Source organism: Drosophila melanogaster, chromosome X (assembly GCF_000001215.4).
Source record: "Drosophila melanogaster chromosome X".
In the NCBI taxonomy this organism is placed as follows: Eukaryota; Metazoa; Arthropoda; class Insecta; order Diptera; family Drosophilidae; genus Drosophila; species Drosophila melanogaster.
The window spans coordinates 11,869,125-11,887,212 of record NC_004354.4 but is presented as its reverse complement, the minus strand read 5'-3'; the positions used below and the strand labels follow the sequence as shown (position 1 = coordinate 11,887,212).

Sequence of the window (18,088 nt, the reverse complement as noted above, 5' to 3'; positions counted from 1 at the left end):
TTGGTGTTGGTAAACGCAAAGCGAATAACCCAATCAACAGCTGATTGAATAATGTAATGCATCTGGCAACACTGGCCTCGGACGGTTCGCTTGTGGCGTTTAAGTAAATTTATTAAAAACAAGCCTCGCTGGCGGTCTCCTTAATAATTGTTGTCGGCAGTGCGAATCGAGTGGAGTGCGCGGGAGGCGGGATTGGAGGGGCAGTGGGTATGTCAACTACAGTGAACACCAGCTAAAGTCAACGACAACAAATCCAGGTGAGAGACCAGAAAAGATATATGGGTTTGGAATTATCACGTTGGCAGGGCATAGCCAGCTATACTAACAGCTTGTTCCTAACCAAAATCTCGATATTCCATAGCTATAGTATTTCAATGGTCCACCGGCGGCAGGCCTTCCGTTTATTTTCGGCCACTGCAGTTTGCTAAAAATAGAAATGTCCACATAGACAGAATTGAAGGTGTAGTGCATCATCATCATCATCAGAAAGGCCACCACCACCATCATCATCGTCATCATCACCATCGTCATCCGGTATTCAGAATTTTTGGGAATAGATGTTCTTTCAACCGATTCGCGTGTCTTGGACTAGTTCCTCCCACCTTTATTTTATGGGTGTTTCATTATACACATGCCAAAACTGGTTTCGTTCCTACAGAGAGAATTCTATACGAGCATTCGGTTCGCACTTTGGTTTGTCAACAATCTGCGGGAGCAACTTGACCTTTACCTTTGCCGCCAACATGTTAACCCGTTCTCCCCCGTCAAACATGCGTCTGCCACCCAGGGATTGTCTGTATTCCGTCAAGGTTAATGCTTCTGGCAGGTCTCCCTCGGATTTTGGCATTCCCCCTGCACTACACTTTTCCAGAAAACTGTAGAATCATTATCAGCTTGAATTTGGTTGGAAGAACTTTCTGTAGGAAGAGTCATAAATCCATATCCAAATTGCCCGTTTCTCGACTTTTATATATTTTATATAAAAATCCTGTCGTTGTTAGCATATTCAAACCAGACGGGTCAACTACTTGACATCAATCAGAATCGATATGGTCGTTTTTTTTTTATAAGCAATCAATGGCAATGCATTATGTTAAAACAAATGTAGTTCTTTTGAAAAATACACAAATGTTTACCAACCGCGTTAGTTAGATTAGAAATGTAGTGGGTGCCCATTTTCTAAATTCTCAACTTTTAATGAACCATAAATTAGCATTAAAATAAGCACCACCTATTAAAGTCGTACGATTATCAGTTTTCTGGTTGTAAAATTGTGGAAAATGAGGAAAAAAAAAAGTGTTCACCATTGCATTAAAAGCTGTATATACATATATGGCAGAATAGTAGCATTACACATGAGAAATTGAATCTAAACCACAATCGACTATTCGGATTTATTTACTTTTTAAGATGAGCAAAAAAAAAAAAGTTGTTCTCTCGTGAAATATTGGACGCAAATGTAGGTTTTTTCTGTATTAATGTTTATATGAATACAGTGGGATTATATACATATGTAGGCCATAAACAACAGATATGCAGCTATAATATTCTTAATATTCTTAAATATTTCATATAAATATCATGTGGAACAAGACCATTTTTGGAGATACTGAAACCAAAGTATGTAGAACTGCAAGATCCCCTAACTGAATAATTGATTAAACTCAAGTTATTCTTTTTTACTTTTCTGATATGTATATTCTTGGGGGGCATAGACTTAATGGCACCCATTTTCAACCGATTTCCGGCCACTGTGCGACGTCACTTCTAGCTGCACGCCTATTTGGGCAATCAGTTTATTGTGGCGGTCGGCGATTTGTGAGGTTGGTTGGTTAGCTGCCTGGCTGGCTGGCTGGCTGGCTAGCTGGCAAACCCGAACCGAATTTGTGTATATTTCTGCCTCTATTATTCTTTTCGTACTCTGTTTTCAGTAATCGCCAAACACTCGCGTTGTACGCACATTTCTTTCCCACTGGCTCAACATTTATTTTTCCCTCTGACATCATTCGCGGGTGAATCTCTCCGAGTGTTTCGCTTTCGCTTTTGGTTTCAATTTGTTGCTTAGAAATTTCCAGTTTTTCGTTTTTCGTTTTTTTTTTCCTGTGGAGCCACGAGCTTATTCGCTGCATCAATTGCTCTTCTTCCACTGCCGGCAGTCCGAGAATCGTAATGCGTGGAAGTCGGTGCCGCTGCGCAGCCGCCGAGAAAGTGCCGAAAGATTCAGGATTCAAGAGGGAGTCGCTCGTGACGTGGGATCAGAAGGAGCAGAAGGCTCAGCAGGATCAGCTGGATCAGCTGGATCGCTGGTAACAGACCGCTGGAGGGATCAGCGATCGATCGACTTCCCCCACAAAACAGACTGCCGCCAAGACATTCACCTTGCTCTTCCTTAGCCACCAATCATGTATTCGGCGGGTAAATAAGTTAACTGAGTAAACCACCATTCGAAAATCGCACCCGTTGTCATGCAAATTTATTTGGTTGTTCTGCTATTTATGTACACACTTAATATATATGTCGGATCGTTCAACTTGTTTCATTTCGTTCGCATAATATTGATCTTTGGAGCGTTTGTCATTGTTTAGTTCTTGTTTCGAGCTTGATTTCGTTCCGTTTGTCCCTTTTTTAGTTTGGAATTAGAATTGGGTTGGGGATTTCCTGCGCCGGAAACTGATCATCATCATCAGCAGCAGTGGCCACCCCAACCATCTGTGTATCCATGTGTATCCAACCCTCGATCCATTCACATTCATCGAAGTTCTCACACGCACTCTGCCATGGACATGGAAACGCACTTGTGGGCCACTTATGTAATTGACCGCATTTAAATGAGTCAGGCGGCGGCGGTATCAGCGACAGCTGGAGCCCGATAAGTTGGCTTCCAAATTGGGTACGCCTGAAAGGCCATCAAATTCCATCATCACCATTATCATGGCCACAGACTCACTATCGGGATTTTCGGGGCTTATCAGTAATTAATATTAGCGGGTCGGATATTTTGATTATTCTCAATTAATAACATTGAGGAAATACTCTATTTATTGAATTTATTTAACTTATTTTGTTGGCACTTGTAAGTGATCTTGTAAAAATGTAGTCTTATTCATTGAAATATTATTTGCTCCTCATATTTTGATGACGCTACAAGCTAAATATGTCGCTCTTTTCTAACTAATTATTAATTTATTAAAGTTGCTATTATGTCATGTTACCTAATTGGATGTTCGTTCTAGAGGGGATTGGGTCAAGCACTTTCGTTTTTTACCAGTTCAAAGTAATTTTATAGAATGATCTTTTAGATTGCTAAATCAGAACTATCAGCTATTTAAACTAAAATAACATCAGGAGATCATATTTCATACCGTATTTTTGCAAAACATTATTGTTGTTACTATTCTTGATTAAAAAGCTTATAAATTAAATGCAATTGTGCACTATTTTGTGTAATTGAAATGTGGCAATGTAACAACTAACTCATCAGCACCACCGCCTCACCTCTCAACTCAACTTAACTCAACTCATCTCATCTGAATCTCATCTACTTGTATTGCGAGTGCCAGTACTTCCGACTAATCTCAAACTTCGTTGCAGTCCGCACCAACGACTACGACTATCCCGAATCTGAAATGGACGAGCGGGAGAGTCTGTACTTCGACACCATATCGCTGGCGGAATCGGAGGCGGCGGCTGCTGCGGCGGCGCATCGCAAGTCGATCTCGCAGTCGCGCAACACCATCTACCACTCGGCGGTCGATCTGGCGGGCGATGAGGGAGGCGGAGGAAGCGGTGGAGGAAGGCTGCGTCTGGGCGGCGGAGCAGCCGCCGAGCACGCAGCGCTTGCCTGGCAGCCTGGATACCGTCAGTCCACAGCACTGGAGCACCTCAATGGCGGCGGTGGTGGTGGTGGTGATCACACGGATGCCGCTATCGCCGCCCAAATGATTGCCCTGCAAAACGGACGAAACCACCTGCCCACCGGGATCGGTGTGACCGGAGATGGAGGACAAGGAGGTGGTGACGATGAGGTCTCTAGACGTCTGTTAAGAACTAGTAGCAACATTTCTAATAAAGATAAGAAATTGCCAATAACATACTCCCAGTGGAAATCAAGGGTAAACAACGATAGTAGCATACGATTCCAAATCAACTTTCAAAACCAAATACGTTTCCACAACGATTAAGCACATGGCTCCGGTTGAAAGCCCACGCTTTTGCACTGCCGCCGATGTCCTTATCCCTCGCACGTCCATCGATCTCACCACCATGTTTGTCTTGCAGTTGCGTGGATGCCGAGTCAGTCAGTCATCTCATCCGCCAATCGCCAGTCACTTTCAACCATCTGCCGGATCGCTCATTCCAGCTTTCACACACGAGTTTCGATGGTCACTGGTGCAGTGGTTGCTCCTACGCACTCCCTTGATTACTCATCGAAATTCGAAACAATTCCCATTACTTAATATATTAACAATGTTTTTAAATGCCAATCTAACAAGTACTTAGCTATATTTTGTAAAAATCTATAGAAGATCTTCTAAAAATAGACTCTTTGAATTAAGATCATTATCAGATTCTATGAGTCACTGACTGAATTAGAGGCTCTGTAACTTTCATATTCATAGTAGGGAATCGAAGAGGATTTCGCGTTAAGGAGCGACCACTGTACCCACACCAGTCACACATACAATTGCCCCGCTGCTGTAATGATGCACACACACACACACATTTACATATTCTGCACTTGATCAAGTTCTTGCCGCCTTCTTTCACGCTCTCCTTTGTTTGTTTATATTTCTCTATTTCCTATAGTTTGCTTGCGGGATTGGGTATGAACACTTAATGCGAATTTTGTATACTGATATCTTTAGTATCTAAGTCGGGCGTTTTGTTACTTTGGATCAGCTACTGATTGCAGCAAACAGCTGGGCCATCTGCAGTAGAGCCAGCCGAGCGGCCAGAATCCAATATTTGCGTGTAGTGTCTCGACCACGTCGGTTGTGTTTCGGTTCGATTCGATTTGGTTTGGTTCCCCGGGCTGTCATCATGCTGAACTGCTGCCTCCTGCGCGGATTGCGCTCGGGAGATCGGCGGGAGGCGTCCGCCACGGTGATAGGGTGGTGACCAGGGGGAAATGGCCATTAGGCAAACACGCACCCACACGCTTTGTTTCCGTCTAGTTGATAAGCAAATGTATATTTTTAAGATCGCTCTCGAGTGACTCACACTGATTTTTACTAATGCTCTCCATCTACGGTTGCTCTCTTTCCGCTGTTCATCACGTGCTTCTTACCGGATCTCTCGGAATCTCTGCAGACATACAGACGCTTCGACGATGGCAAACGGAGCGTGGACTTTGTGCTGGCTTACAACGGAGAGACGCAGCTGGAGGAGCATCGGCGCAAATGCGAGATCTTTGAGGCGAATCTGCAGCGAGAGGGCTTGCAGCTGGAGCACAACAAGGTGCAGCGCGTCCATTTCATCAAGATCCATGCGCCGGCGGAGGTGCTGTATCGCTATGCGGAAATACTCAAGATTAAGGTGCCGCTCAAACCGATTCCCGGCCAGGATCAAATCTTCGCCGAATCGGCGCACGAGTTCAAGACCTGCTTCAGTCGCATGTGCAAAAGTCTCTTCAGCTCCGTCCAATTGAATACGGCCCTGTTTCCGGAACGCGAACCGCGCATCCATCTGGAGTTCTCCCGCAACTACCTGGAACTGTACGATACGGAGCACCCGAACTTTCTCGACGCCAGCACCCGCTACTCCATCATCAATTTCATTCTCCAGCGCCAGCGTTTCGTGGAGGGCGAGGAGACGGCCGACAATCTGGGCATCGAGAAGCTCGTCCAGGATGGCGTATATACCTGCGCCTACACCTTGCATGATGTGGGTTCAAGATCCGTTTTAATTGAAATTTTCAACTCATAAGATTATTCATATTTTATTGCAGAAAGACGATCGCGATCGGCTGCTAAAGGAGTGGGCCAACATATCCAAGTGGAAGAAGTAAGCAAATGAAAAACTTTCTGTTTAAACAATAGTTGGATTTCTTGGAAAGACTACTCGAGGAGCGAAATCTGATCTCTTAGAAGCAAGCTCGATCTAGACATGCAATCTAATTCCGAGAAGCAGATGTTTTGTTAGAAGATCTTATTACTAGAACGAATGTAGCATTCCTGGTAGATCTCTGGAGCTATAGAAGCAGGAGTAATTATAATATCATAAGATTAACACTGTCATTACCTTGATGAAAGCAACTAAGAGAAACATTGAAACCATTTTATTGCAGCCTGCAACCACTGGACCAAATTAAAGACTACTTTGGAGCAAAGGTGGCACTCTACTTTGCCTGGCTGGGATTCTACACGCAAATGCTGATACCCATTAGCGTGTTCGGCGTGCTCTGTTTTCTGTACGGCTTCATCACGTGGAACAGCGATCCGATTAGCCGGGACATTTGCGACGACAATGGAACGATCATGTGTCCACAGTGCGACCGCAGCTGCGACTATTGGCGACTGAACGAGACGTGTACCTCCTCCAAGTTCAACTATCTGATAGACAACAATATGACAGTGGTGTTTGCCTTTTCGATGGCCATTTGGGCAGTGGTTTACCTGGAGTTCTGGAAACGCTACTCGGCGGGCCTGGTGCACCGCTGGGGACTGACTGGTTTTACCCACCACGTGGAGCACCCGCGTCCGCAATACTTGGCCAGAATATCGCGCACCAAGAAGCTGGCCGGAAAAGCATATGAGCAGGACCACACTGGCAAGCGGACCATCTTGGATCCGGATGTGCCCTTCTGGAGTTTCAAGTTCCTGCCAAACTTCACCAGCTATAGCATTATGGTCTTGTTTGTGAGTATCCCACGACGGATCTGTTGCCATTGCAGCCGCATTAAAATGTATATTCTCTTACAGATTTGCATATCAGTCATTGCCATAGCGGGCATAATCATCTATAGAATGGCACAGCGAGCATCGCACAGCATTTTGGGCAGCGAGAATTCCATGACCTTTAAGGTTATGATATTGCCCATGACGGCGGGCATCATTGACCTTATAGTGATCTCGCTGCTGGACATGGTCTACTCGAATTTGGCTGTAAAGCTAACCAACTACGAGTACTGTCGCACCCAGACGGAATACGATGAGAGCCTAACTATCAAAAACTATGTGTTCCAGTTCGTCAATTATTACTCCTCGCTCTTCTACATTGCCTTCCTCAAGGGCAAGTTCGTCGGCTATCCGGCGAAGTACAATCGCGTGCTGGGCTTTCGCCAGGAGGAGTGCAATCCTGGCGGCTGCCTTATGGAGCTCTGCATGCAGTTGGTAATCATTATGGCTGGCAAGCAGGCGGTCAATGCCATCGTGGAGATGCTTATCCCCTATCTGATGCGCACCTTCAAGGAGCTGAGCTACCGCCACGGCTGGTACAAGAGCCATCAGGACCAGCGTCTGGTGCCGTACAACCAGTTCACCGAGGACTACAATCTACTGCCTGCCGAGAACAACTCGCTCTACGTGGAATACCTCGAAATGGGTACGAATTCCTATAAGTTATAGCTCGAAAGTTTCCTATTTATTTTATTAACAATTTTCCTGCCCAGTTGTGCAATTTGGCTTCATCACACTGTTTAGTCTGGCCTTCCCATTGGCTCCGCTGCTGGCCCTGCTGAACAATGTGATTGAGGTGCGCCTGGACGCCATCAAAATGCTGCGCTTCCTGCGACGGCCAGTGGGAATGCGAGCGCGCGACATTGGCGTTTGGCACAGCATCATGACCGTCGTCACGCGGATTGCCGTGGCCTCGAGTGTGAGTCTGTGGAAGATATCTCTATACCAATTGCTTTTTAATTCCGCATCCAAATTCGTTTTGTAGGCAATGATAATCGCATTTAGCACGAACCTCATACCAAAAATCGTGTATGCCGCCTCCATGGGTGATCCCGAGCTGAACAACTATCTGAACTTCACGCTGGCCGTGTTCAACACCAAGGACTTTCAGGTGCAGCCACTGCTCGGTGGCAGTCAGCATGTGAACGAGACGGTGTGTCGCTACACTGAGTTCCGAAACTCGCCGGAAGATCCGCATCCCTATAAACGTCCCATGATATATTGGAAGATACTGACGGGTCGGCTGGCCTTCATCGTCATCTACCAGGTGAGAATGGTCAGTGCAATTCACATAAAATTTCTAGCTAACCTTAATCTTGTCGCCACAGAACATTATCACCATGCTGCAGGGCATCCTGCGCTGGGCCGTACCGGATGTCTCGGGTCGCCTGCTGAAGCGCATCAAGCGGGAGAACTTCCTGCTGCGGGAGCACATTATCGAGTACGAGAAACAGCACGCCATGAAACTGGTGCAGACGGAACTCAATGGCCAACAGAAGTCGGAAGGTGAACTGCGTCAGCGGAACAACGAAACGGTGATCCGGAATCGCGACGAAGCCACCTCGTTCGTGTAGGAAGCGGCGAATGGAAGCTGCATGTTCGTCAGATCATTCCTTGGTTTCCGCCCACCCACAGAAACACGTAGTTAGCTAGACATTTGTATATACCGACACGCGAATATCTAGGGATTGTCGATCTAGGGATCGCATGGATGCAGTGCTTCGTACTTACGATGATTTTTGTACTGTGTTTGCATTGGAAATGCTCAACGAATATGGGGGCATCGGAGCCTCGAGTCAAGCAATTGCATTTTTATATACATACACGAATAGGATTTTATATTGTTACTTGATTTCTCAAACGGATCGTTGTATTTTGTACAATGAGTATCCCGAATCATCACCCGATTGGATCAACAGTAAGGCCAAGTCGCTTTAGCAGCACACAGAGATATACTACAATTCTAGGTATATGTATTTGAATATTTTTAAATTATATACACCACCAAACTACACTACACTAGCACACCACATGTCCAAAGTGCATTAACGAGGAGTATTTATGATTTCAAAAAAAAGGGACAACTCCTGTTGGCCATGTTGGATCGATCATGAGCAAAACGATCACGAATTATATACACCACAAGTGGGTGCGAGCTTAAATGAGCTGGTAGCCCATCCATTCAGACACTAAGAAACAATCCAATGTACCTTGCAATGTTGCCCACAAACCGAGAAGCGAACTCAGACATATGTATGTGCGTTTCATCCTACTCCCAACACCCCAAAAATCCATCGTTTTTATTGTTGATTATTGGCCAAGCGAGAAGCGAGAGCATTGCACATTTCGCAATATTTTGTAGAACTCTAAATGCTACTTACCAGTGCGTAACACCTATAGTGAATTGTTGTTTTGATAAACATATTTATACGATACGAACTAAAACTAATCATAACAGCTACGATTACGATAGCGATTAAGCCAGAAACAAAACAAATTGTGTTGTGTGCCGGATAAAAAAAAAAAATATGAGAAATAACAAATAAATCAAATGGACTTAACTCCATTAATGTGAACGGTGATCATCGCCTTTTGTTTATCCATATATGTATATAGTATGGGTTTGTATATGATGCATATGCAAATAGAAATATATTTTCGTAGATAAGTAAACCGGATGCACTGGATAAGGTGGCATCCAAATTACTCAATTGAGAGGCGATGAAAGCAAATCAATTGGAACGCCACCCAGCGACTTGGCTGGACAACATTCAATTGACAGAGACACCACTTACTACACCATACCACCTAGTTCCCAGTCGAGCAGTCCACGGATTACGAGCGATTGAAGTGTAACTACACTGGGAAAAGACACGCACACAAACTTCGTAGTAACGAAGCGCACCTGCAGCAGCAATTACTACTAACTATACACTATGCAAATCTGCTGTGGTCGTGCGATCTTAACGAGTGACACACAGATCTACATGGATCTCTGCTATATTTTCAATTTTCTTAGTTTGTCCTATGATTATTGAAAATATCATATATATATTTTTTGATCTACTATGAACATTTGCCCGCAGTGTGTGCCACTTACCTCGCCCCAATCTGCACACGCTGGGCTGCCTGCTGCTGGTCTAATGCAATTTGAAATGTGTAATGCAATCGTTCCTCGTTCCTCGTTCCACGACCAGGCAGTTCTCTTCGGGCTGAGTCTTCCAGATTGGCGAACTCGTCTCGCTGGACTTAGTTACACATCTGTCTCTGGCACTTCGGTTGAGTCGCTGCATCGCTGGACTGGAACTTTGCGCTGCGAGGAATCGGAATCCGAATCTGGATCGAAATTGGAATTGCCGTGCTAAAATCTCTCGAAATCCGGATTTGTGTCATAGTTTCCATCACTCGATCGGAATGAGTTCGGTGTGTAGGGTAGAATGGAAATAATGAATAATAGAATCATTATCTGCTTGAATAAGCCGATTCAGTTGCCTGATTTTTAATTTATCAGATCTAAAGGGATAAGCTTTCAATTGTTTAAAAATATCTATTCCCTAGGTTAAGTATCTAAAGAATATGACTGAAAAGGAACGCGATGAGTTCTTTGACTCATTCGATTTGGTTTTCTGCGATTGCGATGGCAAGTTTGTTTCATTTGTACCTACACTATATATGGTCATATGTGGGTCTTGTACCGCCAGGTGTTGTTTGGTATCCACTGAGGGATTTCATACCCGGTTCCGCCGAGGCATTGGCCCATTTGGCCCATCTTGGCAAGGATGTGACCTTCGTGACCAACAACAGCATCAGTTCGGTGAAGGAGCACATCGAGAAGTTTGAGAAACAGGGCCATCTAAAGATTGATGAGGTGAGCAGGAATGATTGGGAACAACATATATGGTAAACTATTAACTCTTCCTCACCAGCATCAAATCGTTCATCCTGCCCAAACCATCTGCGATCACTTGAGGTCCATTAAATTCGAGGGACTCATCTACTGCCTGGCCACGTCGCCATTTAAGGAAATCCTCGTAAATGCCGGATTTCGTTTGGCCCAAGAGGTAGGTATTAGAAATCTGGGTGAAGGAATTCCAATCTCTAGATGGAATTTGAATAGAATGGTTCGGGAATCATCACGAGGCTGAAGGATCTGCACGAGGCCATCTTCTCTGGCGAATCGGTGGATGCGGTCATCATCGACGTTGACTTCAACCTGTCGGCGGCCAAGTTGATGCGTGCCCATTTCCAGCTACAGAATCCGAAGTGCCTTTTCCTCGCCGGAGCTGCCGATGCTTTGATTCCATTTGGCAAGGGTGAAATCATAGGTAAGCATGGTCTTTTGTAAAATCCATGACACAGTTTTTCCCCTTGTTTCCAATCCAAACAGGACCTGGAGCCTTTATCGACGTGGTGACCCAGGCCGTTGGCCGTCAGCCCATAACCTTGGGCAAACCGGGCGAGGATCTGCGCAAGCTTCTACTGGAACGCCATCGGGAAATTCCGCCCAGCCGCGTGCTCTTCGTGGGCGATAGCCTGGCCAGCGATATTGGATTCGCTCGCGCCAGTGGCTACCAGACGCTCCTCGTCCTTACCGGCGGCACAAAGCTGGAGGATGTCCAGCGACTGCCGATTGACCATTCCCAGATGCCCGACTATCTGGCCGATTGCCTGGGCCAGATAGCAATCAATAATAATCCGGCATCGAGTAACTCTGACTCGGCGCATTCGGTGTGATGATAGTGTTCAAGTATTTGTCAATCTTATCTGCTGATTTTTAACCAAGTTTGTTTGTTGGTAATAGGCGGAAACCCAAAGTGACTCCGATTACTCACTGCACAATGTGTTCCTTGACTTTGGAAGTGAGGAATACCCTATAATCTAGACATTATCTACTATAATTAGTGCAAAAGTTTCAATTAACTTGCATCTCTTTTTTGTTTTTTAAAAGGCATTAAATCTATATTTTTTTTGGCGAAATTTATAAATAAAACTAAACTTTTTATTTGTTCACAACCTTAAATCTCTTTACACTGTGAATTGCGGGGTATCCCAAAGTTCGATCGCTTGTCTCTAATGTCATTAGTAATTGTGTACATATATTTTAGCTAATAAAATATAGTGCATTGTTTCAGCTAGACTATATACATATATATTGTTTATTTGTTTATATGCACTGTACATCTATGGATCTTTTACGACCAAATGGTTGCAGTGGTTTTGTTTTCCTGGAACTCCCAAGTTCGTCAACTCTGTTTGCTTACTATGATTCAAATTTCGCAGACAGAATGTGATCTGGTTAGGAATACGACACTATATCAGCTACCCAGGTACCCAGGTACAGCTATAGCCAATGGATATATCGTTTTTCGATCTCCTCCGCCGGACGCCGTCTAGACACGCGACTTGGGCGCCTCGCCCAGCATCTGGGCCACATCGGCCACGCTGTCCGCATAGTAGTCCGGTATGCGCTGCGGATCCGTCTCGGCCAGGAGCTCCTCCTTGCTGCATCCGCCGCTGAGCACGAGCAGCGTTTGGAATCCGCACTGGCGTCCAAAGCTAACGTCCTGGGCCAACATATCTCCGATCATGAGCACCCGACTGGGCTGAACGATTTGGTAATGCTCGACAAGCAGATCACCCAACTCGCGGCCAGGCTTGCCCAACGTAATCGGCTGCTTGCCACTGGCCTCCACGAGGATGGAGGCGAAGGCTCCCGGACCTACGATGTTCACTTCCTTGGCCACCGGTAGCAGGCGATCGGTGGCGCCTTCAATGAGCATACACTCCGGATGGCGCAGGTACAGGTGGGCGCGCAGAATCTTCGGGGAAGTCAGATTGAAGTCCACGTCGATGATGACGGCGCGCACGGGCTCCTTGCCAAAGATGTGCTCGGCCAGGCTGGCGTAGCTCTCCTCGATGAACTCGTTGGGCTACAGGCAGAGTTGGTATATCAAATATAGTTTAACTATGCATAGATAGGTTATTGGATTGTTCAAATTCAGGAGCACTGAAAACCAGCACCACTCTTCACCCAACTTATTTACCACTCACCCCGTCCAGGAGCTGGAATCCCGCCTCGCGCAACACCGTCTTGAACGACTGGCTGGCGATGATGTAGATGAGTCCCTCGAACTTGATGCTCTGCAGATAGCTAACGATGGACTTGGCCGGATGCCAAATCTGCTCCGGGTGCACCTGCATCCCGATCTTGGCGAAGAGTTTGACGCACTGCTCGGACGTGCGAACGCTGTTGTTGGTCAGGAAGGTCAGATGCTTGCCCATCTGCTCGAGAGCGGCATATCCGTCGGCGGCACGCGGAATGCTCTGCTCAAAGGTCCACAGGACGCCATCGATGTCGCTGACCACCCGGTCGAAAGAGTCGACAACGCTGCTCCGCTGCTCCTGGCTTAGCTGCAAAATGTGCTGGGGTTTGGCCTAAGGTTGTAATTGAAAATTCAAATTTAATTCAATAATTAAACTCAAAAAACTAGTAATGGATTTTTTTTAAAAACTATATAATTCTTAACAAGTTCGGCGCTTTGTACAAAAAATGAAATTTATCTATAGCACTTTTTAAAACTTCTAGCATTAAAAGAAAAATTCCATTTTTGGTGACAAAACATCTTTAGCGTTGTAATTCGTGACCTAGACCAACATTAGTTAAACTTTTGTATAAAATATAGGAAAATTGTAAATGGCAGTCCCAGAAAATAATAATAATAGTATATGCGTAGACTTAAAAAACAAATAGGCAGGGGGATCGATGGTGCACCTCGATAAGATTATTCCAGCAAAGCCCTGTTCCCTGCTCACCATTGCAATCCGTTCTGGTGAGTGAAAGTGTTGCTATCGCGATCACGGTCGTCAGCCAACTGACTTTGCTGAATATTGCTCGAGCTGAAATCGAAACCAAAACCAAAACCAAAACAGAATCTATATCCCATGCTGAGAATTAGCACCTCAAACGGCAGAACGACGACGACGGCCACCAAAACACTGGTGAACTTATACGGAAGCATTGGAAGAGAGGGCTCTCCACTTATCGCCTGGTCTTATCTGAACCCCAACGACATCCCCCTACTTATACAGTCCAAGTGGAGCTCGATTTCAAAACAATAGACAACGAAATTAGAAGAGCTTGCAAACAAAAGTTATAGTGTTTATATTTAAAATTATCAACAGAAAGTCTAGGAAATGATAGGAAATTAAAAGTTATAAGCTATGGCTTCAAATTTAAACTCCATGTCTAGATCTTAAAACCAAAGAATTAGTATTTCTGTATTTAAAATACCTAACCGAAGCTTTCAATATACAACTATTTAATATGAACATTTTGTAATAATTTCAATATCACTAGCTTATAGTTTTATGATTTATTTAGTAAAGTTTCACTTTTATTATATTCGTTTTTTTTTTTTTTTAAGAAAAGCCGAATTTCAATGAATATGTAAACCCCCCTACTATTTGAAAGCTGACATCAAGCGTGCAGTGGAAACAGCTCGTTATCTGTACTTTAATACCGAAAAACGCACTAGCGCATTTCAGCTGGCAGCTGGGAAATTTTTAGGTCCTGAATGAGACTTTGTTGCGATTCGATTTGAGGCTTTGGCATCGATTTGTTTTGAGGTGTAAATCGACTGGCTTGGGCCACTGGAAATGAAGCAGCAGGTGGGCCCAGGACAGCAACAGTGACAGCGCCAGCTAACCACAAAATTCGGGCCAGGAGTACGCGGAACTTGGAGTCGGAATCGACAGGAATCGGATCGATAAATGGGCGCCGAGCATTCGCAGCAGCGGGCTGAGGCCGATGGCCACGAGATCTTCGACGGACGCCAGCCACCAGGAGCGGGCACTGGATCCCTCGGCGATGGCAGCTCCATGATGCTGGCGGCCACGGCGGCGGCCAACAAACGACGCGGAGTTGGTCATCGCCAGCAGACGACAGGAGGAGCAGGCGGAACAGTGGTGGGCCCGGGAGCTGGAGTGGGCCCAGCTAGCATTGTGATAGCTAGCAAGCAGATCATCGCCGAGGCCGCTTCGCCCGGCGGCTCCGAACTGAGCAGACCGCCTTCGCCGCCGCTTAGCGTCTGCTCCGACCTGCCATATGTGTCCTATACAGATCGGCCAATCGGTGATTCGCCCAAGATACGCAGCAAGCCGGCGCATATGCTCCAGCAGAGCAGCGCCAGCCGTGCGGCGGCCAGGAAGTCACATCCGAGTGGACTCACCAGCGCCGTGAAACCGAAGCGACCACAGTCCACGGCCTCTAGTCATAATATAGTGATTGTGCGTCCCGGTGCCATCGATGCTGGCGAGGATGTGGACATGGACTTGGCACGATTGCGCAATATACCGCAGTTTCTGCCCGTGCTCCGTGAATCCATCACGTCGGCGACCAATACACGAGATGCAGAGATTCTGGAGCGACTAAACTCGCAGCATTTGATCAACATATGTACCCGCATGCAAACACATCTTAATCTGTGCGCCAGCTATGTGGCCAGCGAACAGAATCACCTCGTGGAACGTACCAAGGTGGTGAGCAACTCGATCACCACCCTCTTTGCCGGATTCGTGGACATGCAGAAGACGTACGCCTCGTACGCCGAGCAATTCGCCAAGATTCGGAGCATATCGCATCAGCTGAGCAGATGCAACTCGCTGCTGCACGAGAACATAGCCAGTCTGGAGGCGATCAATAACTTCCTGGACGACGAGGACCGCCTGGAGCCCTTCGTCTGGCGCACCGACGACAACAAGCTGCGCGGCGAGGCTGAGGGCGCCATCGGAGGCAACAGCAGTCGCCTGTGGCGGCTGTAGGATCCCCACACACTTATTGGTCTCCAAAGATTTTCCTAGCTCATAATAATCGTGTATTTATTGTGTATATTACTCGTTAACGATGCCGCTTAATCGTGATTTTTAATTAGTAAATCAAACCTAATATTAAACTCAATTTGATATTTTATTTCTCGAAATGCAAATAGTATTTTTCTATATTATCACGAAAAAATAATTCTTTATCATTGGAGTGAGGCTAGTTTTGCAAATGCGATAATTTTCTTTCGGTCAGCCAACCAACCACAATAGATATCTCACCACAGTATTATCGTTTGAAACTCATATAAAGGAAGAAACCAATTTGCTTACGACCTTATTTGTCCATTTAAAGGTTTGGATATTTATTTTATACACTGTATTCTCTCTTATGCAAATGCATATTATTACGTATGCTTGCCGCATATATGTATACAAACAATAAAGTCTTCAACTACAATTAACAATTAGACAGCGGTCAAAAGCACATTTATTACTTCTTACACAATTTGTCTAGATTTAGAGTAGATTCTAGCTACGAGTAAATATCGCATATAGGGATATACAATACAATACAAACATACATATACGACTATGGACAACAAATGTGAAACATTTGATTACTATTTTTGGTAACGCTACGCAAACAACATTTTTCATTCCATATACACACGATTACAATTCCACACAAGCATCTGGATGGTACATTTACATTATATTTAGACCCTTTAGCCTACACCGTTGAATGTGAATCGAGGCGGAGGATGAGTATGGGCATATAGTGCCCCAAAATGCAGCTCTCACAAAATGAGGTGGTATGGTACCGAGTTGGTTGATTGTGTTATGTTGTCGCAAAATCACCAGCTGAGCCCCTGCATTGCTCGCAGCAGCTTCTTGAGGGTCCAGCAGCAGAGGAATAGGTTCGCCATCGAGCAGAGCAGCACGAGACCATGAGCGAAGCTGACGGCCAGCGAAAGAAAAGAAGGTAGTGACAAGTACTGCTAGCGCTGCAGGTAGCTGCTCCAATAGACAAGCAGCATGAGCAGCACGTTGACGCAACTTATGTTCTAGAAGAGCTTCTGCATGTGAATGCGATCCTGGACGTTACGTGCCTGCTGCTGATCCTCGATGGACTTGAGCTCCTTAGACACGGTCGACTTGAGGCTGGCGTCCAAGGCCAAGGCGTCGAGGAAGTCGCGACGTGCCTGTGCTGGATTCCAGGCACCCGCATGGGCCTTGGCCCGACGAAAAAGTGCCTTGACATTGCGCGGATCCAGGGTGAGCACCTCGTTGCAGTGCTCGATCACAGCGTAGAAGTCGCCGGCGATCAACCGACATTGCGCGTAGTTCAACAACAGCGGTGTCTTGATGGCCGCCAGCTCCTGCCACTCCTCGTCGTGCGGCTTCTCCTTTAGCATCAGCTGCTCCACAATTCCGACAGCCTCGCGGTAGCAGGTCTCCGCCTCTGTGAACCGACTGGCCTTATAGAAGTTGTTGCCCCGTTCGCGCAGCGTACTGGTGGCCAGCATCTTTTCGTCGTCGGACATCTGCCAGCGCTCTTTTTCGTACTGCTCGGGCAGCTCAATGGAGAACAGTTCAATGATGAACTCCAGATCGGAAGGATTTTGCAGCAGCTCATCCAGGTCGGTGTACCCAATGCCCTCGTTCTGCAATGTCATTCCGCAGCAGTGACGTCGCTCCTCCGGTTTCTTGCCAATGTCCCGCAGGGTCTTGGATATAAAAGGATATTGAGCGCAGAGCTGCAGGTGCCAGAGTTCGGAGAATAATTAGATCAGTGGGTATCAGGTTGTCCAGACTCTGTGTATATCATATTCCCTTACCGACTTATGTACCGTGAACTTGGCCACTTCGTTAAGGGACATCTGCTGCACAATCAGCTCCCAGACCTCTAGCTTAAACTTCTTCCCCAGGACCAGCTCCATGGGCTTCTCCATCTTGCGGCTATCATCGATGATGCGACTGTCGCCGGCCCTCCGCGTTTGAAAGTGGAACTTCACCTGGAAAAGGCCAATATCATGAGGAGTGAGTCTCTGTTGGCTGCACCACCCACTGGCCTTGGCCCATTTTCCCACTGTTTTGCTTTTGCTGTCGCAGATGGAACTAAACCTGCCAAACTGCCAAGCGGTTTTAGTAACTCACCCTGGTGCCCGGGGTTAGCTCGATGTAGGCGTTTCCCGGATTGAGGATCTCCTTTCGTATGGGCTTCATATCGGACTTGCTGCGCGACTGCATCTCCGCTGGAATCGGATTTATTTGGAATCAACACAATTTCCTTTCGATACCAGACGTTATTTGTCCAAACCTATCGAAGCCTATCGGTTCTCGATATCTGCACGCGCCAATCGGTGCAAAGC

At 46.1% G+C, this 18,088-nt stretch overlaps 5 protein-coding genes across 14 annotated transcripts; 3 read left to right on the top strand and 2 right to left on the bottom strand.

Moving 5' to 3' along the window:
- Nucleotides 1-50: 50 nt before the first annotated feature.
- On the top strand, nucleotides 51-9,476 carry CG10353 (uncharacterized protein). 7 transcript variants are annotated; one of them, NM_001272540.1, is made up of 11 exons: nucleotides 51-103; nucleotides 161-257; nucleotides 2,157-2,415; nucleotides 3,592-4,112; nucleotides 5,311-5,883; nucleotides 5,948-6,003; nucleotides 6,287-6,857; nucleotides 6,921-7,542; nucleotides 7,610-7,815; nucleotides 7,882-8,163; nucleotides 8,225-9,476. In NM_001272540.1, the coding sequence occupies exons 3-11, from the start codon at nucleotides 2,403-2,405 to the stop codon at nucleotides 8,468-8,470; spliced, it is 3,090 nt and encodes a 1,029-aa protein (NP_001259469.1). In that variant the 5' UTR covers nucleotides 51-103; nucleotides 161-257; nucleotides 2,157-2,402; the 3' UTR covers nucleotides 8,471-9,476. The 7 variants fall into 7 exon arrangements, with proteins under 7 accessions (NP_001259469.1, NP_001259472.1, NP_727578.3 ...); NM_001272543.1 differs by adding an exon at nucleotides 2,630-2,890 and having other exon boundaries at nucleotides 51-257; nucleotides 2,109-2,415; nucleotides 3,592-4,025; NM_167312.4 differs by having other exon boundaries at nucleotides 51-257; nucleotides 1,932-2,415.
- A 568-nt stretch (nucleotides 9,477-10,044) lies between these two features.
- Nucleotides 10,045-11,907, top strand: CG10352 (uncharacterized protein). The gene is made up of 6 exons (NM_001272539.2): nucleotides 10,045-10,319; nucleotides 10,455-10,536; nucleotides 10,598-10,764; nucleotides 10,823-10,957; nucleotides 11,014-11,221; nucleotides 11,284-11,907. Exons 1-6 carry the CDS (start codon nucleotides 10,311-10,313, stop codon nucleotides 11,628-11,630), a joined length of 948 nt encoding a protein of 315 aa, NP_001259468.1. The 5' UTR covers nucleotides 10,045-10,310; the 3' UTR covers nucleotides 11,631-11,907.
- Nucleotides 11,867-13,894, bottom strand: CG15739 (uncharacterized protein). Of its 2 annotated transcripts, none has more exons than NM_132532.4 (3): nucleotides 13,710-13,894; nucleotides 12,948-13,331; nucleotides 11,867-12,826 (listed from the first exon to the last, which is right to left on the bottom strand). In NM_132532.4, exons 1-3 carry the CDS (start codon nucleotides 13,710-13,712, stop codon nucleotides 12,287-12,289), a joined length of 927 nt encoding a protein of 308 aa, NP_572760.1. In that variant the 5' UTR covers nucleotides 13,713-13,894; the 3' UTR covers nucleotides 11,867-12,286. The 2 variants fall into 2 exon arrangements, with proteins under 2 accessions (NP_572760.1, NP_001259467.1); NM_001272538.1 differs by having other exon boundaries at nucleotides 13,710-13,772.
- A 539-nt stretch (nucleotides 13,895-14,433) lies between these two features.
- BORCS5 (BLOC-1 related complex subunit 5) lies at nucleotides 14,434-15,914 on the top strand. Its single transcript, NM_132531.2, has one exon. It carries the CDS (start codon nucleotides 14,667-14,669, stop codon nucleotides 15,714-15,716), a length of 1,050 nt encoding a protein of 349 aa, NP_572759.1. The 5' UTR covers nucleotides 14,434-14,666; the 3' UTR covers nucleotides 15,717-15,914.
- Nucleotides 15,915-16,044: 130 nt separating this feature from the next.
- CG1847 (uncharacterized protein) lies at nucleotides 16,045-18,043 on the bottom strand. 3 transcript variants are annotated; one of them, NM_001382046.1, is made up of 3 exons: nucleotides 17,874-18,043; nucleotides 17,555-17,731; nucleotides 16,045-17,473 (listed from the first exon to the last, which is right to left on the bottom strand). In NM_001382046.1, exons 1-3 carry the CDS (start codon nucleotides 17,964-17,966, stop codon nucleotides 16,571-16,573), a joined length of 1,173 nt encoding a protein of 390 aa, NP_001368980.1. In that variant the 5' UTR covers nucleotides 17,967-18,043; the 3' UTR covers nucleotides 16,045-16,570. All 3 variants share the same exon structure in this region, with proteins under 3 accessions (NP_001368980.1, NP_572758.1, NP_727574.2).
- Nucleotides 18,044-18,088: the final 45 nt, after the last annotated feature.